The 21,763-nt window shown below is 41.5% G+C and overlaps 1 protein-coding gene across 1 annotated transcript in view; it reads right to left on the reverse strand.

The window, feature by feature from the left end:
* Positions 1–6,311: 6,311 nt before the first annotated feature.
* The window catches only part of ARSJ (arylsulfatase family member J), a 61,720-nt gene continuing 46,268 nt past the window's right edge, over positions 6,312–21,763 (reverse strand). The window contains exon 2 of the mRNA XM_054990144.1: positions 6,312–8,019. Coding sequence (XP_054846119.1) covers positions 6,627–8,019 — 1,393 coding nt within the window. The 3' untranslated portion in view covers positions 6,312–6,626. The remainder of the gene's footprint in view (positions 8,020–21,763) is intronic.

Here is a 21,763-nt window from a genome sequence, read left to right on the forward strand (position 1 = left end):
GCCTTGTGCCTGCCTCTTATTCCGACTGGGGGGGGGGCAAAAGGGCATTTTAAAATATTACTGAAGCACAGCTAAGTATGAGAGAGAATTATCACCAGAACTCTGGCCTGCATGGAAGCTCAAATCTCTGAGTCCTGGTTGAAGCAGAGTCTTTGCTGTGCCTGGAAAGAAAGGAATTTTGACTTAAGTTATTTTACCTGCTTAAGAGAAATGATATATTCTTGCTGGTCAGGATGACCTATCGCTATCTTTATATCCAAGCTGAACAGTGGCTGAAAAAGATGCAAGAAATTGGCATTCCTTAGCAGAGTATGTCTATGTTAATATTTCATTTCACATATTCCAGGATGTAGCTTTAGGGTTAAACAAGATTCAGGAGACTGCCTGTTGGCTCAGATTGAGCTAAGAACTCAAGATTCAAGCATCAGCCCCACTCCCGGGTCCAAAGGCAAATATAATTTATCTCACTGATGTGCAATATTAAGCAGAGATCTAACAATCCTGAGAAAATTGGTCTCCTGCAATGCTGCCAGTTGTTTGAGGCACCAGTGCCTCTTATAAATGTGATACAGGACATGTTTACTATTTATTATAAAAAATTATACACCGCTACAATCCTGCTCGGTAGCCTACAGGGCCAATTCAAGTAATAATCTATTCTTCAGGAGCTACTTCTTCCAGCCATTCTTTTTTACAGGGACAGAATCAGCCTGTCTGTTGAGCTCCATCCAAATTACTGCAATGGTTCTTCCTCATAGCTTTCTTTGCTTGGGGCCACTGACTTTCTGCTGGAGGAATGCTGGTGCTCATCAGTGGAGTCTAGTTCAATCAGTTTAGTGTTAGAGTAACAGAATTGAATCAATTTAGCCCTTGAAAGGTAGTTCATTCTCTTATGCACTTAAATGTTTCTCATACAGAAACAGACTAACCTACTCCCCTAGCCACCAGTAGGACGGCTCAATTAGCTGTTTGACAAGCATATGTTCAGATGATGATAAAACCCCAATACTAAGTGATGGGAAAGCTTTACTTGCAGAATTCAGTTCACATAATACAGGGGCCTTTTTCTGGCACAAAAAAAGGTCACCACCTTCTAGAAAAACAATCCAAATATAAATAAAAACATTTAGCGCAGATCATTATACTTCCTCCAACAAGCTTAAGAAGAGTGACATGTTGCTTTGTATTTTATCCTCAACAACCAGTGCAGTATGTTAGGTTGAGAGGATGCAAGTGTCACACAACCCCTGATTCAGGCCTTTCTCTTATGGTGTTTTATACCTTTCTTTACCACTAACAAATCCCTCAGACTGGAGAGTTATGTACCACCTCACCACCCATACTCAACCTGTATTTATTTAATGTAGGAATCATTATCCTCTTTCAGTGTGTGAGGAGAAGTCTGGGAGCAGCAGTTAAGACTGTCAGAATCAACCACTGTAGTCCCCAGGGGACTCTCTGCCTAGGCCAGGAAACCTCCTATCTTCCCTCCAAAATCCAACTGTTTGGGGGTTTTTTTGTCGATTGACTGTAGATAAAGTGCCCCATGGGTCCCCATTTCAAAGTTACGTTCACCTCTGAATCTGATTGGTCTGCTCTGGCCAGGGAGGGTGGAACCTTATCCTACAAGTCACAGTGAGCTTCTTGCCTGAACAAGGACTTTCCTCTCCCTCAGTGAGTCAAATGATACATCTATTACACAAAAGGAATGATAATGTGTATAGATTTATCTGTTCTTAAAGGACTGGTATAAACACACTCTCCCTCAATAGGAGTATTTTCTCTTTGCTGATGTCCATGGCAGAAATAATTTTCTGGGCTTTAACGGGGAGAATATAAGAATAAGAATATAAAAATAGCCCTGCTGGATCAGACCAGGGTTCCATCTAGACCAGAATCTTGTCTCACACAGTGGCCAACCAGTTACTCTGGAGGAACAACAACAGGGCACAGAGGCCAAGGCCTTCCCCTGATGTTGCCTCTTTGCACTGGTATTTAGAGAGGTTTACACCCTCTGAATGTGTAGGTTTTCTTTAATCACTATAATAGCTAGTAGCAATTGATAGAGCTATCCTCCATAAATCTGTCTAATCCTCTGTTAAAGGCATCTAGGCCTCAGGCCATCACTGCATCCTCTGGCAGTGAATTCCACATTCTAATCACTCGATGAGTAAAGAAGTATTTCCTTTTGCCCGTCCAGAATCTACTGCCCACCAGCTTCACTGAATACCTGGAATTCTAGTACGTTTGGAGCGGGAGAAAAGGTTATTTCTGTCCACTCTCTGCTCCATGCATCATTTTATAAGCCTCCATTATGCCCCCCAATAATCTCTTTTCTAAATTGAAGAGAGTCTTCAGCCTTTCCTCATAGGAAAGGTGCCCCAACACCTTAATCATCAGTTCTTCAATGTCCTTTTTGAGATAAAGTGACCAGAACAGTACACAGTATTCCAAATGAGACTGGACCATAGATCTATACAGGGACATTATAATATTGGCTGTTTTATTTTCATCCCTTTCACAATAATCCCTTTGTCTTTTTCATTGCTGCAGTACATGGGGTTTTTAAATTAAGCTATCCACTATGACCCCAAGGTCTCTTTCTCTTTTAAATCTCAGCAAGTTCAGACTTCATTAGCATATACTTAAAGTTGGGATTTTTTTTGTACCTGTATTATCTTAGTTACCTGCTTAGAACTTCGATTGCCACACTGTTGCTTACTCACCCAATTCTTTAATGAGGAACCTTATCAAAATCCTTTTGAAACTCCATGTACATCACACTTATCCACATGCATGTTCCTCTATGTGCCTACAGTAATGTAATTGCTTCTAATTGGTGCAGCAACATCTATCTCTCTCACCAGGTCTTGAATCCCTCTCATAACCAGGTCTAAGATCACTACCCCTTTGGTTGGCTCTAGGATCCACTGTTCCAGTGCACAGTCATTTCTACAGCATGACTTGAGCAAACGTTGACCCAGCCAGTGTGAGGGTAGTTGAAATCACCCACTGTCATATCATCTGTTTTCGTCACCTCCCTTATTTCCTTCTCCATCTCGAGATTAGCCTCAAGGGTTTGATCAGGTGGCAATAGCACATCCCCTTTTGAGTCCAGTAGCATCTTAAATACCAATGTGATTTTCAGTGTATAAGGTTTCAATAGTCAAAGCTCCCTTCGTCAGGTATCCTTTTAAAATAACCCTGTTAAAACAAACTTTATGGGCCTGGTACTTCCACTAATATTTCTTCTGTTGGGGAGTTCATTTCCCTAATGTTTTCTAACTTATTTTATTCTATGCTTTCTTTGATATACATAGAACTCCTCCCCCAATACATTTCTCCATGTCTGGTGTAAAGAGCTTATACTCAGAGATGACGGTATCCCATCTATATTCTCTATTCCACCATATTGTGCAGTGTTGCTGGGAAGCAAGTTTCCAGCCATGGGACTCAGATATATGGTGTGTGGCAGAGCTACTTTACCCTTAATGGTTGTGTAGAAAAGGAAATTCCAGCAGGTGTAGTTCTTCTTACTCCTGCGTGACAGCACTGTGTGTTAGTCGAACCAGTCCAACTTACGTGTGAGTAGTTTTTCTTTTTCATGTCATCCTTCTTGTCTTTCTCTCCATACAGAAAAGGGAAAATCTCAGGTGAGACCTGATAAAAAAGAATACCTTTCTTCATGCCTAACTTGGAACATGGATGTTAAACTCAAGAGGTGTTTTCCATCTTTGCAGGAAGTTATGGAGATGATACAGCAAAAAGGTGGTGAATTAGTTGGAAATTTCTATGTCAAAAGCTGTCTGTAGATCTCATTGGTTAAACAATATACATAACACTCCCTACTGATTGCCAAGCATATGCAAGCAGTTGAGCAGACTTTGTAACTATTGTACAACAATTCTTCAGTACCATATTTGCAAAAGCAGGTGAAAATTTAATGCTGACCAAGGGGAGAGGACTTCAGCCCGCCCTCAAATGGCATGACGACAAACTGTTGTTTCAAAATCAAAAACAGGATTTTTGATGTGAGACTGAATGACAAGGCAGACTGATCTAATTATTGCCATAAAAATAAACTATTTTAATAGATATATAAATAAAAAGCTCAGTCTTTTCTGTTCCCTTCCCCACTTTTTTAAACATGTGATTTTGCTTTTGTAAAGAAACCTGAATAACCATATTCCAAATGAATACACAATCAAGTTATTTTTGATTTTACAGTACTGTTCAAATATAACTGAATGAAATACAGTTATCTCAGGAATAACAATATCTATCATGCCTGCTCTATGATCTGACTTTGCTTGGGAATAACCAGGCTTCTTTCCCCTTGCCATCACAAACAAAAGCAAGGAAGGAGTGTGCAACAGAATTCAGTGTCTGCCCCCAATTCTACAGAATTCTGTGGGAAAAATAAAGCTAGATAATAGTGGGGTGGGCCTAATTTTCCAAGACTATCCCTGCCCCTCTCTTAGCTAACAATATCTGTCTGTGGTGCTTAGAACTGGAGAATATACAGATGCTGTCTCATAAATTGTTTTCTATGAAAAGTGTTGGTAATGGAAGGAGACAAGACACTGCCTCTTTTCTGGAAACTAGTTCCCAATCTAAATATAACTGCAATAATACAGCCACCATACAGCTGTTCAGAAGTATGAACACATGAGGTTTGCTTTTTGGCTTATGCTTCCATAACTAACAATGGTACTAAGTTGCGGGCATGGTTCATTCATTCACTGCCTCTGGCTACCTGCCTTAAATATGAGGAATGGAAAGAACGTTCTTAGGTCTATCATTCTCATTCACCAGTGGACACAAGGGATCTCCACAGCTGGGGTTACCACAGCTGCAAAACTTCCCTGATCACCTTGATGAGCCTGGGACTCTTATTGAATGAATGTGGAGAGAGCCCTCATGTAGGAACATCTTATGTCCATCCAAATGTTTTAAGACACAGGTATAGTATACAATCCATTAGGATTAACAACGGCTCAGCTTCCATCCACCAGTAATAAGCTGAGGAAGCTTTGCAGCAATGGCTGGTGAACCGTGAGTATTGCAGTCCTTGTATTAATCAGAGCCCAGCGGGGTACAATGATTAGAATGTCACTGAGTGATCTTGGGCCAGTCACTATCAGCATCACAGAGCAACCTCACAGAGTGGTTGTGAAGTTAAAATGGAGGTAAGGAAAATCACTGAACTCACCAGAGGAAGAGTGGAATAAAAGATTAATGTAAGAGACAGATGCAACTGTATGCCACAGCAAGGCCATGTGGGATGGTGGGCCGAGGGGAGTGGAGACAATGAGGATAAACCTCAGGGTGAGGGGCAAGGAGATGCTTGTGTACAGCTATAAATTCAGCTACAATTTGCAAACATCCTCCCCTGATTCCCGCCCCCGGCATTCTGCCTACTACTTAATAAGCAGGGTTTTCTGGGGGGAAAAGAGATGGTGGAACTCTCAAGAGAAAAATGAGGAAGAAACACATGGGATTCTTTGAAATCATATTATTTTCAAGCACTATTGCCGAGTATTTTCAAGAGGTTCCAGAACTCCGTTCTCCCGCGTTCCCCCTGAAAAAAAGCCCTGCTTACAAGTAAAAATGAGGGAGCTGGATCCTCCTGAGCTTTTGCTCCTTTGCCATGACCACCGTATCACTGGCAGATGGATCAAGGCCCAGCCTGACAACCAGTCATTAGCCTATGCTCGCTAACAGCAAATTTGTGCTATTTGTTTTCTTGTGTTTGGGCTGGATTGTGCTTTGTTGTGTGTTTTTTTTTGGGGGGGGGGGAAGGGGAAGGACAGAAGGAATCCTTGTCTGAGGGCCCAAAGTTACTCTCAGCATGCTTGTTCAATGGCTACAATTTTGCACACAACTGCATGTGGAAATACATTTTTTGTAAAGAAATGGGATTGTGCACACATAGCAGTCTACATCTTTCTGAAATCATAACTGCACACTAGAAGACATGTGTGTGTGTATATGTGTGTGTAAAAGAGGGTTTTTAAAAAGTAGTATACTTTGGCATATTTTGGAAAGGTAAAACAATCCTCTCTAGTTAAAAGGTAGGCAAAATTTAATTAAGAGCAGCTTTTTTTGCCACCTATTCAGTCTATTCCAGTGGTTTAATGATTGACTATGCTTCATCAAAATAAGAAAAGGGGACAATTCAAACTTATTTTAATGGAGTGATTGATTTCTTTTTATCTGTCTTGAATTGAACACTTACCAGTAGATTTTTCTGATATCATTCAAATAATCAGGTTAATCTCAGCACATGATCTTATCACCATGAGTTCTACAGACTAGAGCTTGGAGTCAGACACGTGATGAGAAGCATCATTTGCATTGAAGAGGATAGGTAGTGATGTTAACAGCACATCATGTATGTTTTTGGCACCACAACTGAAGGCCAAATAAAAATGGCATTGAAATAAAAGTGACATTTCAATTGGGGTGAAACCTAAGGGGAAATTTATTGGAGACAAGGTGACTTTAATTTAGTAATGGCACCCTGAGCCTAAACACATTTACCTGGAAAAGCTCCCACTGATTTTTTTTGTAGGCTCTTTTCTTGCAGCTATGTTTAGGATTGCAGCATAAAACAGCAGCTGAAACTATCCACTCACAAGGCAATCAACGGAATGCCCTTTTTTCCTATTAGATTTCTTCTTGGTTTTATTTTGCTTCAGTTTATTTTCTGCCTTGTATTTGTTTGATTTCTTCTTCCTTTCTTCCTCCTTGAACCAAGGGCCCCAAACTCCCCCATTAAAATTTGGGTTACTCCTTGGGTCTTTTGGTGGGTATCGAACAGGCACAGCAGTTTTATTGAATTGTGAAAGCCTCCGCAACAGCTGTTTTACTACCTCTGGATACTTACTGGAAAGGTCCACTCGCTCATATGGGTCAGCAGTTATGTTGAACAGCCACACCGTTTTACCAGCTGTCCATGAAACCCTTTCATTGTGCCAGCGACTGGGGCCTACATTACTAAATGACTGAGGAGGGACCCAGTCACTGTATCCTGGATTGCCTGTCAGTAGTTTCCAGTGGTTCACTCGGATGGCTGACTGAACTGCTGTGTTCCATATCCCAAAGCCAGCTGCCCATGAACCATTTTTGGCTTTAGTATAGATAGGGTCAATGTTGTGTAAAATATCCACTCTTGGAGACCGTCTGCCTTCACTAATGGTCTCCCACACATCGTAGCCATCCAGTTGGGTGTCTTCATCAATCTGTCCTTCTGCTAACGTGATCAAAGTAGGAAACCAGTCTGTTATATGGATAAGTTCCTTGCACACACTCCCTTTGTTTTTGAGTAGAGGGCTATGCACAAAGCCAACTGCTCGGATCCCTCCTTCCCAGTAACTCCCTTTGCTTCCTCTGAGAGGCCAGTTATTTCCACCAGCTGTTGGTTGCCCCCCATTGTCTGAAGAGTAGATGATAACACTGTTGTTATAATAACCATATTTCTTCAATGCAAAGGTCACATTGTAGATAGCTTCATCCAAGCAAGCAAGCATAGCTGCATACCTGCGCCGGTTTATATTATTTATTGACCTGTATCGTTCATAATATTTGCCTGGTGCTTGAAGCGGTGAGTGGACAGCTTGGTACGCAATATATAAAAATATAGGGGTTTTGGGGCTGTGGGAGGCCAAGATTTGTTGCACTCTCTGTGTGTACATCTGTGTTGAGTACATGCCATTATCATGATCCCAAGCAGCATTGTCATTCTCATACAAGTCATAGCCACACATTCGAGGACTATCACATTTGTAATGAGTATAATAATCACCACTGCCCAAAAGAGAGCCAAAAAAACTATCAAACCCTCGCTGGGTTGGCATGCATTCTTTGCGGTAAAAGCCCAAGTGCCATTTGCCAACCATGTGGGTTGAGTAGCCAGCTTCTTTCAGCTTCTGAGGTAGTGTTGCATTATCCAAAGGTAAACAGTTAGGCTGGGTAGGCCTTATAACAGAATGTTGAAGTCCTGTGTGGATTTGATACCTGAAAGAGGCATAAAACAGAAAGAAACTGCATCTTAGACAAGGCAGAAAAAAATGAAGACTGTACATATGCTAAAAACACTCAGAACGCAAGTGCACGAGGGGCTTTAAATTGAGGACCCGCAGGATGTAAGGTGGAAATTCTGAGGGTATGACACACCAGCTAAGTCCCAAAAAGGAACTGCAAGACCCAAACCAGCAAATGAACCATTTTTGCAATAATAGGTAAGAATGGCTCAGGTGAACATCTCTGGTTTGGGTTTTCTTGGTGGTCTGAGCAACAAAAACTCCTGATTTTGCCGTATACGTATCTCATTTGCCTTTGCTACACAAAAGCCCTATTTGACACAAATTGACACAAGATAAACCTCACCTGTACAGAAATGAAACAACCAGAAAGATCGAATACAGATAATATCAAGCCATTTGGTTGTTTACTTATATTCTATTTATAATCTATTAGGGCTTTCCTCTCATTTTTGTTTTATTTTCTTCTTCAGTGGCTCAGACTAATCCCTGTTGCATTAATAATCTAACATTATGTACATTGGTTTCTTTGAGATATTCACAGAGATGAAATATGATAATTGTTGCCACACATATTGTTACTTAAGCATAAAGCTTATCCTGTTTCATAGTAAAATACACATTTGATAAGTTTATATCCTATTGTCATCACTCTCACAATCGTAAAATGGTAAAAAGATCTACTGTATATGAAATATTCTGTAACATGACCATATATTTAAATGGCAAAACAGAATGATCAGAACAATTGTGGAATTCATATTAAAAACATATGGCACCCACATGAATATAAAATGGATTCAATATGCTACTTAGCAAGTAAAACACTAAAGCCAAATCAGTAAATAAACATTTGACTAAAACATAAAATAATTAAAAGTCATAGCAGTTTCTTTCCTGGTGAGAAAACATATGAAATATTATGAGCCATATAAGATCATGAAGCCTTATATTTATCTTATGCTTTGCCATCATTTCTGTATTAATCATATAGTATATCCTTTAAGAAAATCTCATGCTGCTAAAGATAATAAATTATTTGTAGATTTTTTACAGCAGTAGTTATAGAAATTTAAGCCAATCGGAATACTTTTCATTATTTCAAAATAATAATAAATTCAAACTGTGCCTTATATCATGTAGCAATAAATACACACCTATTTTCAAAGACCATCTAAAACATAAAAGACTCAACTTTGCAAAATCCAAACACAGGTAGCAAATTACCTAGAACGCTATTACAAATGTATTGTGAGTAATTCTTCACCACTCTCATTTATTTTGCACCCTTTTCAGTCTTGGCTAAGGGATAGAGATGGCTCAGGGAACTTTGGTTGATGACCTCTGAACGTAGACAAAGGGCATGCTACTTTGTTCTTCCTACTGGATATATTTGCAGCCTTTGATACAATGGATCATGCCATCCTGTTGGTAATACTTGGAGGTAGAAGTAGATATTGGGATATACCTTGGACTTGTTTAAATAATTCCTCATGGATTGAACTCACGGGGTTGCTGTTGGGGATCACTTATCTTCTGAGTGGGAGGAGTCCTGTGGGGTATCACAGGATGCCATCATATTCTTCATGTTATTCAACCTTTATGTAAAAGCTTTAGGAGAAATCATTCGTAGATTTGGGACTGAATGTCATCAATATGCTGACGTAACCCAGCTCTGTACCTCTCTATGCAAATCTCCTGGTGATGCAATATTGATTTTGAGCCACTGCCTGACTGCTGTGGTTAAATGGCTGAAAGTGAACAAATTGAAACAGAACAAAGAAGTCAGAAGTAATGTTAGTTTGGAAGTCTGAGATCTTAAATGACATCATACCTCCCACTTTTGATGGGGTTCTGCCGACCCTTTCTGACTTAATGAAAAGCTTGAGGGTTATACTGGACCCAACATTACTGCCAAAAAAGCAAGTTAATGCAGCCCCCCAAAAAGCTTTTTTCCAACTTAGTTTAGCCTGGAAAATGGCCTATCTTTACTTGGCCAATCTGATCACCTGGATCCATGTCACAGTAATGTTGAGACTAGACTACAGTCATGCATTCTACATAGATCTCCCCTCAAAATGAACTTGGAAACTCCAGTTGGAGTTAGTGCAGAATGCCGCAGCTTTGTTGTTATCAGCAACTGGAAGGACCATGCATATTACCCCCATTCTGCAGTCATTCCATTGACTATTCATCAGTTACCAAACTCAATTCAAGGCCAATAGGCTATCCCATACAAAACCTTTCAGGGCTTTAGATCATGAAAGACTGTTTCTATTAATGTAATACCATGTTCCGAATTGTTTAATGTATGTTTATACTTTGTTCAGATGACAACTCCATTTCAAATTTCTACAACTCCTAATCCTATTCCATTGCTTATTAGATGTATCATTGTATTGATTGCATTGAATCATATTGTGTAATCATCTTAGAGTCTAAGTAAGAAAGGCGGACTACAAATAATGTAAATAAGTAAATGTCAAAAATTCTGAATGTATGCATATAGATTATATGGTGACATATCCTCTACCAATAACTACCAATTGTGTGTGTGTGTTTGGGGGGGGAGTATTATGGAATATCATATCTTACAATCTTTACCAGCTAGAGGCACTGCCAGTAGCTAGGATTATCAGGTCTTGGGCATTGGTCCTGTAGCCTCACATTTTATAGTTCCTTTAGAGATCCTCAAGGTGGTAGGTTGAAATCTCAAGACTATCAACTAGACCACACATTTGATGTCTGTGTGTGCCTGCTTGCAGTAACTACTGAATGTGTGTATTGGAGATGGAAGGCAATGATCTAGCACTATCAGCTCTATTTTTTACGTTAAGTGCATAGTCAATTTTCACATTATTTTAAAGTGTGGCAAATACGCCATCTTTTCAAAGTCCCATAATTGTGACTAAACATAGTCATAGTGTGTGTGAGAGAGAGATACTCTAGCTACTCTAGCAGCTAGAGTATCAAAGCAGAATCTGGGAGACCAAGGTTCAAGTCCCCATTCTGCCATGGAAACATACTGGATGACCTTGGGCCATCCATACATTTTCAGCTTAATTTACATTACAGGGTTGTTGTAAAGATAAAACAAAAGCGAGGAAAATGATGTAAGCCACTTCAGATCCCCACTGAATGTGGGGATAGAATGTGATTAGGGCACTGAAGGGCACTGAAGGGGATACTCCTCTCTACCCACTTCCTTGGACCTCTATAATTCCCAGATCTCTTGAGTCTAAGTAGGAGTTAGTGCTGGTTTCCCCCACTTTAGTCCTAGGACTAAAAGTGTTTCACAAACATTGCTTCCTTTCACAGAGGATTCTCTGGTTGACCCTCTCTGGTCAAAATCCAGGCTCCAACTCCCTTTCACTCTCTTGTTTATTCTCTAACTCCAACTGACAGCTTCCCCAACATTCCATCCCCAACTGCCATTTCAGGCTAGCCACATGGGGAGGGGGAAGGAAACATGTCAATCATAGCTCACTGACTGGAAATCTCAGCCTCTGAAGCTGAGTCTGTCACAGATGTCATCACACCGGCCATGCAAGTGCTCCTGCTGTCTGCATGGGCCCAATTCAGCTCGTTTGGGGCCCAAATCAGCCCCAAAGAAAGCATGGAAACACTCCCACGGGCTGCACAATGGCATCACATCCAGAAGTGACATCACCACAGTGCATGCTCCTGAGGTGCCTGCAAGTGGTGAGCAACCTCCAGGAATGAGTTCCCTCCTACCAATCACTGGGCAATTGGTGGATGAGGAGGCAAATCCCTGGGAGTTTGCCCGCCAACGGCAGGCACCTGGGAACCCTAGCCAATTTGGCTGCACCATCTTGCTCCCTCTCCCCCCAATCCTGCTCCCTCTTCCCCCAATTCATCTTGGGAGTAGCCAAGAGGCATGAGTCCATGGGCCAAAGAGTATAAACACCCATGTTTCATAGCCCAGTCCTTTGTAGGAGATAGCATACAAGTACATGATGTAGTCTGCTGTTGCTTTGTTTTTTTTAATAAAATTTTATTGGTGAGTGGAAAAAAAGAAAAGAATTTTCAAATTTAACACATATAATCCCATTTCCCCCCCTCTATCCCCCACCCTTTTCCTCCCCCCTCCCTATTGACTTCCAACAGCTTTCCAACCCTTAACCCTTCTTATTGCTTAAATCTATTTCATTTACATTTTCCTACCCTCTATAAATCATAATAACTCTTACTCTAAGCACGTTCTGATTCTTTTACATAGACTCTATCAAGCATACTATCCATATAATATTTATCGTGTCAATAAAGCATAACCATATAGCTTAGTATATAGCAAGGATCACAGTGTCTCTTACTTTAAACATGTTCTATTTCTTTTAAACATATACTCTGTCAAATATACTATCAATATAGTATATATTATAAAACATATATTGTATGCTATGCCACCAATGTAACACAGCACACAACATAGTATAACACAGCAACCTGATATTCTATTAAATCTGATCCATTAACCCATCGTTTTATATTGTATATAACATACCTATGATATATAGTAGTAATAATATACATATACAGTAATAATATATCTATTTAACCAGTCTCATTATCCCATATATTCTATGTAAAGTTCCCCTAAATATTATACTAGCTTAGATTGTAATTACATTCCCTCTAAATGGTAAGATCCCTTCTCTCTCCCCTTTCCAACATTGTTCTTTAAAAATTCTCAAACTGCCACAGTTCTCCTTTTACATCCCATTTTTTTTCCAAAAATTGTTTCAATTTCCCCCAGTCAACAATATATTGCCCTAGGTCAAGATCTTTGAGTTTCCTTGTCATTTTGTCCATTTCCGCCATGTACATTTATAAATCCAGTCTTCTACAGTTGGTATTTCTTGTGTCTTCCATTTCTGCACATACAAAAGTCTTGCCGCTGCAGTCATGCTGTTGCTTTGTTGTTTATTGGTTTGTGTAGTTTTGTTTTTGGTTGTAAGTTGGGTTGTTGCCTCTGGGTTGGTAAATTCCTGGAGATCTGGGGGTGTGGTTTAGGAAAGGGACCTCAGTCCCTATAATGCCAAAGGATACATCCTCTAAAACAGCCATTTTCTCCAGGGGAACTGATCTCTGTAGCATGGAGATAAATTGTAATTCCTAGAGTATTAACTGTTTTAGTAAAACTTGTGACTCCTCAGCCACTGCAAGTACAACTGGTCAATGATCTCTGTATGTTTCTTGATCGGATCTGAATTTTATATACTTACATTTCACCCTGTAAGTCCTGCATTCCATGGGCCTTTGACCCTATTGCTGGTTTTTTTCCATACTACCTAAGTGACTGCACAGTGAAGATCCATTCATTGTATCTGAAATGAGTTCTAGTTTATGAAAGTTTACACTGGAAAAAACTGTTTCCATAAGACTCCTACTTACTTTCCAACATTAATTGTGACCTTAATTTATACTCTTTTCAATGGAACTTAAAATCTATTTCACTGGGCCTAGTATGTTCCCTTAACTTTATTATTCTGGTGCAGATATATTCAGGCCATTTCCTGAGGCAGCAAGCCAACCATGCAGATCACTTTAAAAACCCGTTAAGAACTGTGTTTAGTGCCAAGATAATATTGTGTGTGTTATGTGCCATCAAGTTGCCTCCAACCTATGGTGACCCTATGAATGAAAGACCTCCAAAACATCCTATCATTAACAGACTTGCTCAGATCTTGCAAACTGGAGGATGTGCCATCTTTTATTAAGTCAAGCCATCTCATTTTAGGTCTTCCTCTTTTCCTACTGCCTTCTACTTTTCCTGTAACCAAAATGGGAACCCAAAGTCCAGGGGAAGAAATATAGAAGCTTTGTATATAAATGATTTTTATATAATTTTTATATAATTATAAGTGTAAAGTGTTCAAGTGCAAAATACAGTATAATAAATAGTAACAGTAAATAGTAATTTCCAACAATAAACAGATAATATCCTAATACAAAAATATATTTCTATCTAAGAATCTTCTTTAGTGCAAGCAACGGCTAGGAAGTCCAAACATAATTGTCCATCCATACCCTAAATTAATACTTGTTTTTGTTCTCTTGTAGGTGCGTGGACACAAGGTGCTCTCAGAGGAATATATGAATCCAACAGGTAAGTATAAGACCGCTTTGAGCAGTCATTCAATAATGCATATTCTTTTCTTTTTCTTTCATGTAGGTGGATCCAAAAATATCAGGAACAAGTCCTGTTAAGAACCCGACAAGAGGCCAGCTGATTAAGCTAGTTTCATCAATAATAATTTCATCGGGGTCCTCCGTCTGTTCCACCAGAAATCTGAGAATACATTATACCACAATAAAGAATTCATGCAATAAATAAAACATTCATGCAATAAAATGTATCAAATTATTTACACTGTAATATCAATAAACTCACCCCCAGACACACTTGGAAGCTCTTGTGTGTTTGTCCCGGCACACCAAAAGACCAAGCCGTGTGCAAACAGACTCTCTAGAGAAAAGCTTATAACTCAAATGGCACTTAGAGGGAGAACAGAATTAAAGAGACATGATCACATTATTTGTTACCTCCAAACTGTCATTCATTATATGAGGTTATTCCAAAGAGACTGTTATCAAGCACGCAGTGTAAGCTGAACAGAACAAACATTTACAGAAAGCAAGATAGATCCATTACACTATTCAGACCATTTGGCATCATGGAATTCAAAGAATGAATCCATGGCTTCTTTTTGTAACAAGATGCGGTGTTTAGTCTCCAAGGAGCCCTGCATAGCTACAAACAATACTGAAAAAACAAAAGGCTTTCTCATCCCTATGGTGTGAGAGAAAACGTTCAGTAAGTAGAGCCTCCTTTATTTTATTTTTTATTCTGGAGATGTGTTCCAAGATCCTAACCTTCAGAGGGTGAATGGTACTGCCTGTATGTACAGAAGATCACATTCACAGATAATTACGTCTCTGTGATAATTACCCTGGCAGTCGGGCAGGTGGATTTTTTTTTAAATAATAGAACATCCTGTCTTTAAAATAATGGTGTTGCCAGATAGAGATAAAGGCATACTTTACAATGTCCACAAAATTAGTGGCCGGTGGTAAATTGATTATTTATTCCACCTCTCAATTGATTAGAGTGAACTATTAAGTCCTTTAAATTCCTAGTTTTTCTTAAACCTATAGTGGGAGGCATACAGCAATTGGGGATGCCCTGAACCAAGAACCAAAATTTAGGAATAATTTTGTTTGTGATTTTATTGGATAAAGGTGTAAAGTCCAAAACCCACCTTAATCAGTCTACAGGTTGTCTAGGTTTAGGGATGAAGAAGTCCTCTCTGGATACTCCTTCTGCTCTGTCTATGGCTGTATTGATACTAGATGGGTAGCCTCTATTCACAAAGGATCTACCCATAAAGGACACTTCCCTCCTATAGTCATTAGGTTCTGAAGAGTTTCTCTTCAGTCTCAAAAACTGACCATAGGGGATGTTATCTTTTAGATGTTTCGGGTGAAAGGACCCGTATTATAAATATGAATTACGGTCCATTGGTTTTTCAAATGGCCTCACACTTATGGTGTCATGGATGTTTCTATAGATCCCAATGTCTAAAAAGTTTACCTGATTCCAATTAAACTGCCATGTGTATTGTATGCTCTGATCAACCTTATTAAGCCACTCCCCAAACGATTGTATACAGTCTGTTCCTTCAAAAATCGGGAACACGTCATCTATGTACCGAAAATATTTGAAGATCCTCTTATAAAAAGAATTTTGAGAAGGGTCATAGATAAGACTGCTGCTCAAGGTGTGACATATAAAAGTTAGCTATGCTCGGTGCCATAGTGCAGCCCATCGCAACACCTTTGGTTTGGAGGTAAAACTGGGATAAGAACCTAAAGTAATTCTTCTCCAGAACCAAATCTGTTAATTGTAACAAAAAATGTGTGGATGGTCTCTGGGAAGGATGTGCCAGTAAGGTGTTCTCAATAACAGCATGAGCCCCTTCCAGGGGAATGGCGGTGTAAAGGAAACATACATCCATGGTGACAAGAATGTGATCCTGTGTTAAAGGTAAACCCTCAACCGATTGAATAAAACTGCCCGTGTCTTAAACATAAGCTAGGGTTGACATCACAAAAGGTTGGAGAAAATGATCTAAATAAGTGGCCAAAGGTTCCAAAATAGAATGAATCCCCAAAACAATGAGTCTTCCTGGGGGAGAGATGATGTTTTTATGGATCTTGGAAAGAACATAAAAAACTGGAATTCTAGGGGTGGTATTAATCAAGGCATGATATATGCGCTCATTTATTTCCCCCGCTAACAAAACCTCTTCCAAGACCAGTTTTATCAATGAGGCAATTTTGCTAGTAGGATAGTGAGAAATAGGTTCATAATTCACTCTGTCATTTAACTGCCTATGCACTTTGTTAATATAGGTGTTGGAGTCTAGGATGACGATGCCCCCGCCCTTATCAGCAGGTTTGATGGTAAGATTGGGGTCATCATCAAGGCTACACAAAACATCTCTATCTGATTTAGACAAATTAGACCATGTGGGTTTGACATTCAATGGACGTAACTTCTTTATTCACCATATACTCAAAAGCTTCGATCCTAGGATTGGATATATTTGGAGCAAATGTGGATTTGGTTTTAATGCCACTGTCATCTCTAGGAGTAGTAGGATGATCTTGGAAGAATTTTTTCAATTTGATTGATCTATACAATTTATAAAGGTCTATCTGGGTTTGGAAGGATTTATATCAGGGGGTCGGTACAAAGCTCAGACCTTTAAAAGGTACCATTCACATTCACTGAGAGGACGGGAGGAAAGGTTAAAAACTAAATCCTCCATCTGCCTTTGTCGTAGGGATGACTTGGACCTTTGCCCTTGCCTAAAAAAGACTTCTGTCCACTATTCTGAATCGTTCTGTTGTGGAGTTATTTGGAACAATGACCCTTATCACCTGAGTTCTCGCAGTCAGAAGGCTCCGTGGTTTCAAGGTCTGACAAAGTTTCCAAGGGACGAACCCAAGTGATCTGCCTCTTTCTGCCTGTGTCGGATTGATCCCATCAGGTATGAATACGGCCCATGGCATAATGATTACTGCCCCTCTTAAATTTCTTAATTTTGCTCTCTTTAAGTTTGCATTCAATATCCTTCACTGACTTATCTAAGTCTTTGAGTTTAGACTCAAATTCATCAGTGGTATGACTTTCTTTAAAGAGTTCACTTACACTCTCCACCTCTTTTGCTACCACAAAAAAGTAGCAATAATGCTACTTTTCCTAGCCTTATTGACTTTTCCAGAAAATATTAGATGACATTTAAAATTGGGGAAAACATTTTTTTTTTAAAAAAATAGTAAGATCTCTATCCAAGTTTAATCTGCTAATTTGTTTATTAGGGCTAACTTCAAGCAATGGAGAAAGGCATTAAGATAACAAGATTGTCCCAATTACAGACTCGCACAGGCAGGGCCAGATCGACGGATGGGGGGGGGCGGCAGGGGGGTAGTCTGCCCCCGGCGCCGTCAAAGAGGGGGCGCCGGACGCAGTTGCCAGCCCCAGGAACGCGCTGCCAGCCCCGAGAGCGCGCCTGGGGAAAGGCGAATGGCGCGGGAGGCCTCCCAGCCACCCACGCTGCCTTTTGCCTTTCCCCAGGACAAGGGGCAGCCAGCTTGCTGTGCACCCCTTGTCCTGGGGAAAGGCAAAAGGCAGCATGGGTGGCTGGAAAGCCACCCGCACCGTTCGCCTTTCCCCAGGACAAAGGGCGCGCGGCAAGCCAGCCGCCCCTTGTCCTGGGGAAAGGCAAAAGGCAGCGCGAGTGGCTTGGAGGCTGCCCGCGCCATTCGCCTTTCCCCAGGACAAGGGGTGCATGGCAAGCCGGCCGCCCCTTGTCCTGGGGAAAGGTAAAAGGCAGCGCGAGTGGCTTGGAGGCTGCCCGTGCGGTTAGCCTTTCCCCAGGACAAGGGGCGCGTGGCAAGCCGGCCGCCAGCTCCGCAGTGTGCCGGGACAGCCAGCTTGCTGCGGGGGCGGGGGGGGTGCCCCAGCGTGATGACGTCACGGGAGTGATGTCATCACGCAGCGCCAGGAGCGCATGCATGCCTGACTACAGTTGCCCTGACTATAGAGCCTGACTACAGTTGCCCTGGGCGCTGGCAACCGTAGATTCGGCCCTGCACAAATTGTTAGAGCAGGACAAATCACAGTTCCAAGGTTCAAGCATAGGTTAGACAGCACTCACAGCTTTGAGTCCAAAGGGGGTATTCCAGAATCAAGTCCACAATAACAGGCTGAGGTCAGAGATGAGGGAATCAGTTCCAAACACAAGCAGCAAGGTCAGTAGTAAGCAGATGCATTACTTCCACACAGCCACTCCTTTCTCTGCTGCTTTTAAGCCTCACACTGCTCAGCCACTTGTGCTATATCATGCACCTGCCAGCTGTCTCAGTCTTGCTCCTGCAAGCACTCATCATCACTGTTGATGCTGGGCCAGTGCTGTGCTGCTAGCCTGGCACTGCGCCTTCTGGCTTTGAGGGCTTTCCTTGCCCTCCTCTGATGGCGCTCCCAAGGCTCTGGTAATGGGGGGGGGGAGCTGACTGGTTCTCTGTTGCCAGTCCAGGGCTGGGAAGCTGAGGGGGATTGCTGGCTGGTGCCTGGCTGTCTGTTGCTGGCCCAGGGAAGCTGAGGGACCAATGTGCTGGGACCTGGCTGTGGATCCACGTCTGGTCCTTCAGAGACTGCCTCCTCCTGCAGTGCCTTTGCCACTGGCTGTGGATCTGGGTCAGGTTCACCAGCTGCCTCTTCCTCAGAAGAGTCCTCTGTGTCTCTCTGCTCTGCTGGTCTGGTCCACGACAGAGATGCTCAAGTGAGTGTTACCTTTGACAGTGTCATTAAATTGTATGGTTTCATCACAAAGCCAGAAGCCATATGCCAATGTGAAAAGCACTGTGTTCTTATAATAAAATATTAGTTATTGCCTTTGTTTATTTTGAATGGCTGAAACAAACAGGAAAAGGCAAATAATATTTGTTGATCTTCTGCTACTGAGGTATTTCCAACTGGATAGATAGAATAAAGAGGTTTTTGTCACAATTACTGTATACAAAATAAAGCTGGAAATGTTACCCTTATCGACATTTTCACCACAGAATTTTAAGGTTACCACTGCCCCTAGCTTGGTCTTGCACTTTCTACTTTCTTGTTATGTTTATTAAAAGGTTTATATTCCACCTTTCCTTATTGCTCAAGGTGACTTAAAATGCATTTACTTGAAACCTAGAACGATCAATAAAAACCATTTATAAGAAAACCTGTGAAACATCTACAGCTCAATTCCCAAATATCCAGGTAAATAAAACAGTTTTACAGTACCTTCTGCATACCTCCACAAATGATGGACCCTTACTTCCTCAGGGAGCCTGTTCTATAAAGTGGAAATCACTATAACAAAGTCATGGGCTCTGCTGGATACCTGACATAAAACTGTGGGTGGGGAAAAAACCAAAAGGAAATGATCAGAAGAGTGTAATTGATGCAAGGGAGTGTGTAATGTTTTGCATGAGTACTTTAAGTATGAGTACTTTATTTCTGCTTGCTAATGTGGTTTTTTTTTTAATTGTTGTGAGTTTAAATGTAGGCTTCTGAGGAAAGGATGGAGGCTGGATGGATGAATGAGGGCCAAGCTATAAGTGATGAATTACACTTGAATGGCAAGTGAACAGACTCACATGTTGGTTGTTGTGGGTTTTCCGGGCTGTATTGCCGTGGTCTTGGCATTGTAGTTCCTGACGTTTCGCCAGCAGCTGTGGCTGGCATCTTCAGAGGTGTAGCACCAAAAGACAGAGCTTTCCACAGCTGCTGGCGAAACGTCAGGAACTACAAAGCCAAGACCACGGCAATACAGCCCGGAAAACCCACAACAACCATCGTTCTCCGGCCGTGAAAGCCTTCGACAATAGACTCACATGTGTTCCTCCCTATTCACTAGCACTCCACTTGCACGACACTTGAGTGGAGCAAAAGTGGAGCACCAGTGAATAAGGAGGAAAACATGTGAGTCTGTTCACTTGCCATTCAAGTGTAATTCATCACTTCTAGCTTGGCCCTCATTCATCCATCCAGCCCCTACCCTTCTTTCCTCAGAAGCCTACATTTCATCACTTCTAGCTTGACTCTGAGTATGCTGTTATTCGAGGGTAACTGTACACTGGGAGAGGAGTGAACGGCAATTTTTAGTTACTGTGCTGAAAAAAAGTTCTTCAGTCACCCTTTGTTTATCTTAGAAAGAGGTTAAGTCAGGCAACCTATGTGGAGCCTGAACTGTCTGTATATTTCTGAGAGGAAGTATTTATTCAAGTTCAATGAAACTGTGTTTGTGTGTGTGTGTGTGAGTCAGTATGTTTCTCAGAGAAATGGCTCTGGCTGAATCAGGCAAGTTGTGTAGTGGCCTGAAAGCCCAATTCTGTCTAAGTCAGGCAAGCTTGTGTGCGCACTTGGATCAATTTGTGTATACGAGAAATTAATTTATCTAAGTCAAGCAAGCCGTATGGAAATGCCTGAGTGAATCTATGTCTGCGTGGGGATGAGAAGTGGGGATGCCAGTCTCCTGCTGGGGGTTGAGGATCCTCGGCTCTCACCTTCCCCCTGCCCCTGCTTACCTGGCCAGTGGGGGGGATGTGCCTACCAGAGCATGCTCCTGGGCAGTGCAGCGCACTCCTGTGCACCACAGTGGCTGAATTCAGGCCAGATTCAGCTGGAATCAGGCTACTTCATGCCTGATTTGGCCTGAATTTGGGCTTATGTGGAGGGCAGGAGCACTCTCGTGTTCCGCAGCAGCCCGATTCAGCCCCCTGGGGAGCACAGGAGTGCTTCCAGGGCAGCACATGACCTGCATGATGACATCACTTCTCAGAAGTGACATCATCATGGGCTGGGAGCGCATGCATGCTCTGCGCGCACACGACAAGCAGAAGCCATAAGGTAACTGCTAGGCCTCTGACAGCCTGTCCGTGGGATTGGGGGACCTGATTGTGACCAGAGCCCTCCTGGGGTACAAGTTTAAGATAATATAAGGAGGAGCTAAATGAGAAGTCCAAAAGCAAAGGTTTCAAAAGGTTTAAGGAAAAAACAAACAGCAAGGTGGTATCAAAAATAAGCAAATTATTGTAGAGTGTATTTGTTTCAGAATAGAAAAAGAGCTGGCAACAAGAAAGAGATGCTCTATCAAAAGAATTTGAGGGAAATATCGAGCCTGGGGAAGATGTACTTTCTTAAAGGGACTGGTTTCCCCATTAGGGAGACAAGCGAGGTATAAATCTCTAAATAAAAATAAATAAAAAGATCAAAATTAGTTTCACAGGTTTTACCAAAAATAATTTCTCTGACACAAAGAATAAAAAGCAGCCTGAAAGAAAATAGGGAAGGTTTATATTCCCTTGATTTAAAGATGGAAAGCAAGAGGAACATGGAAAGCAAGAGGCAATTGTTCAATTACCAGAAAACTAAGATGCTGTATCAAATATGACATACACCCAGGGCTCATTTTGAGGGGGAACGCGCAGGAACACAGTTCTGGCAGTTCCCCAAAGAGGTCACGTGTCAGGTGGCCCCACCCACCTGACTCAGCCATTTTGGGCCTGTTTCGTCCTGGATTGAGGGGAAAATGGCCTGGCCTGGGCCTCTGACGGGTGGTGGATCACTCTCCTGCTCAGCA

The sequence above is a fragment of the Eublepharis macularius genome, chromosome 10 (assembly GCF_028583425.1).
Source record: "Eublepharis macularius isolate TG4126 chromosome 10, MPM_Emac_v1.0, whole genome shotgun sequence".
Classification (NCBI taxonomy): domain Eukaryota; kingdom Metazoa; phylum Chordata; class Lepidosauria; order Squamata; family Eublepharidae; genus Eublepharis; species Eublepharis macularius.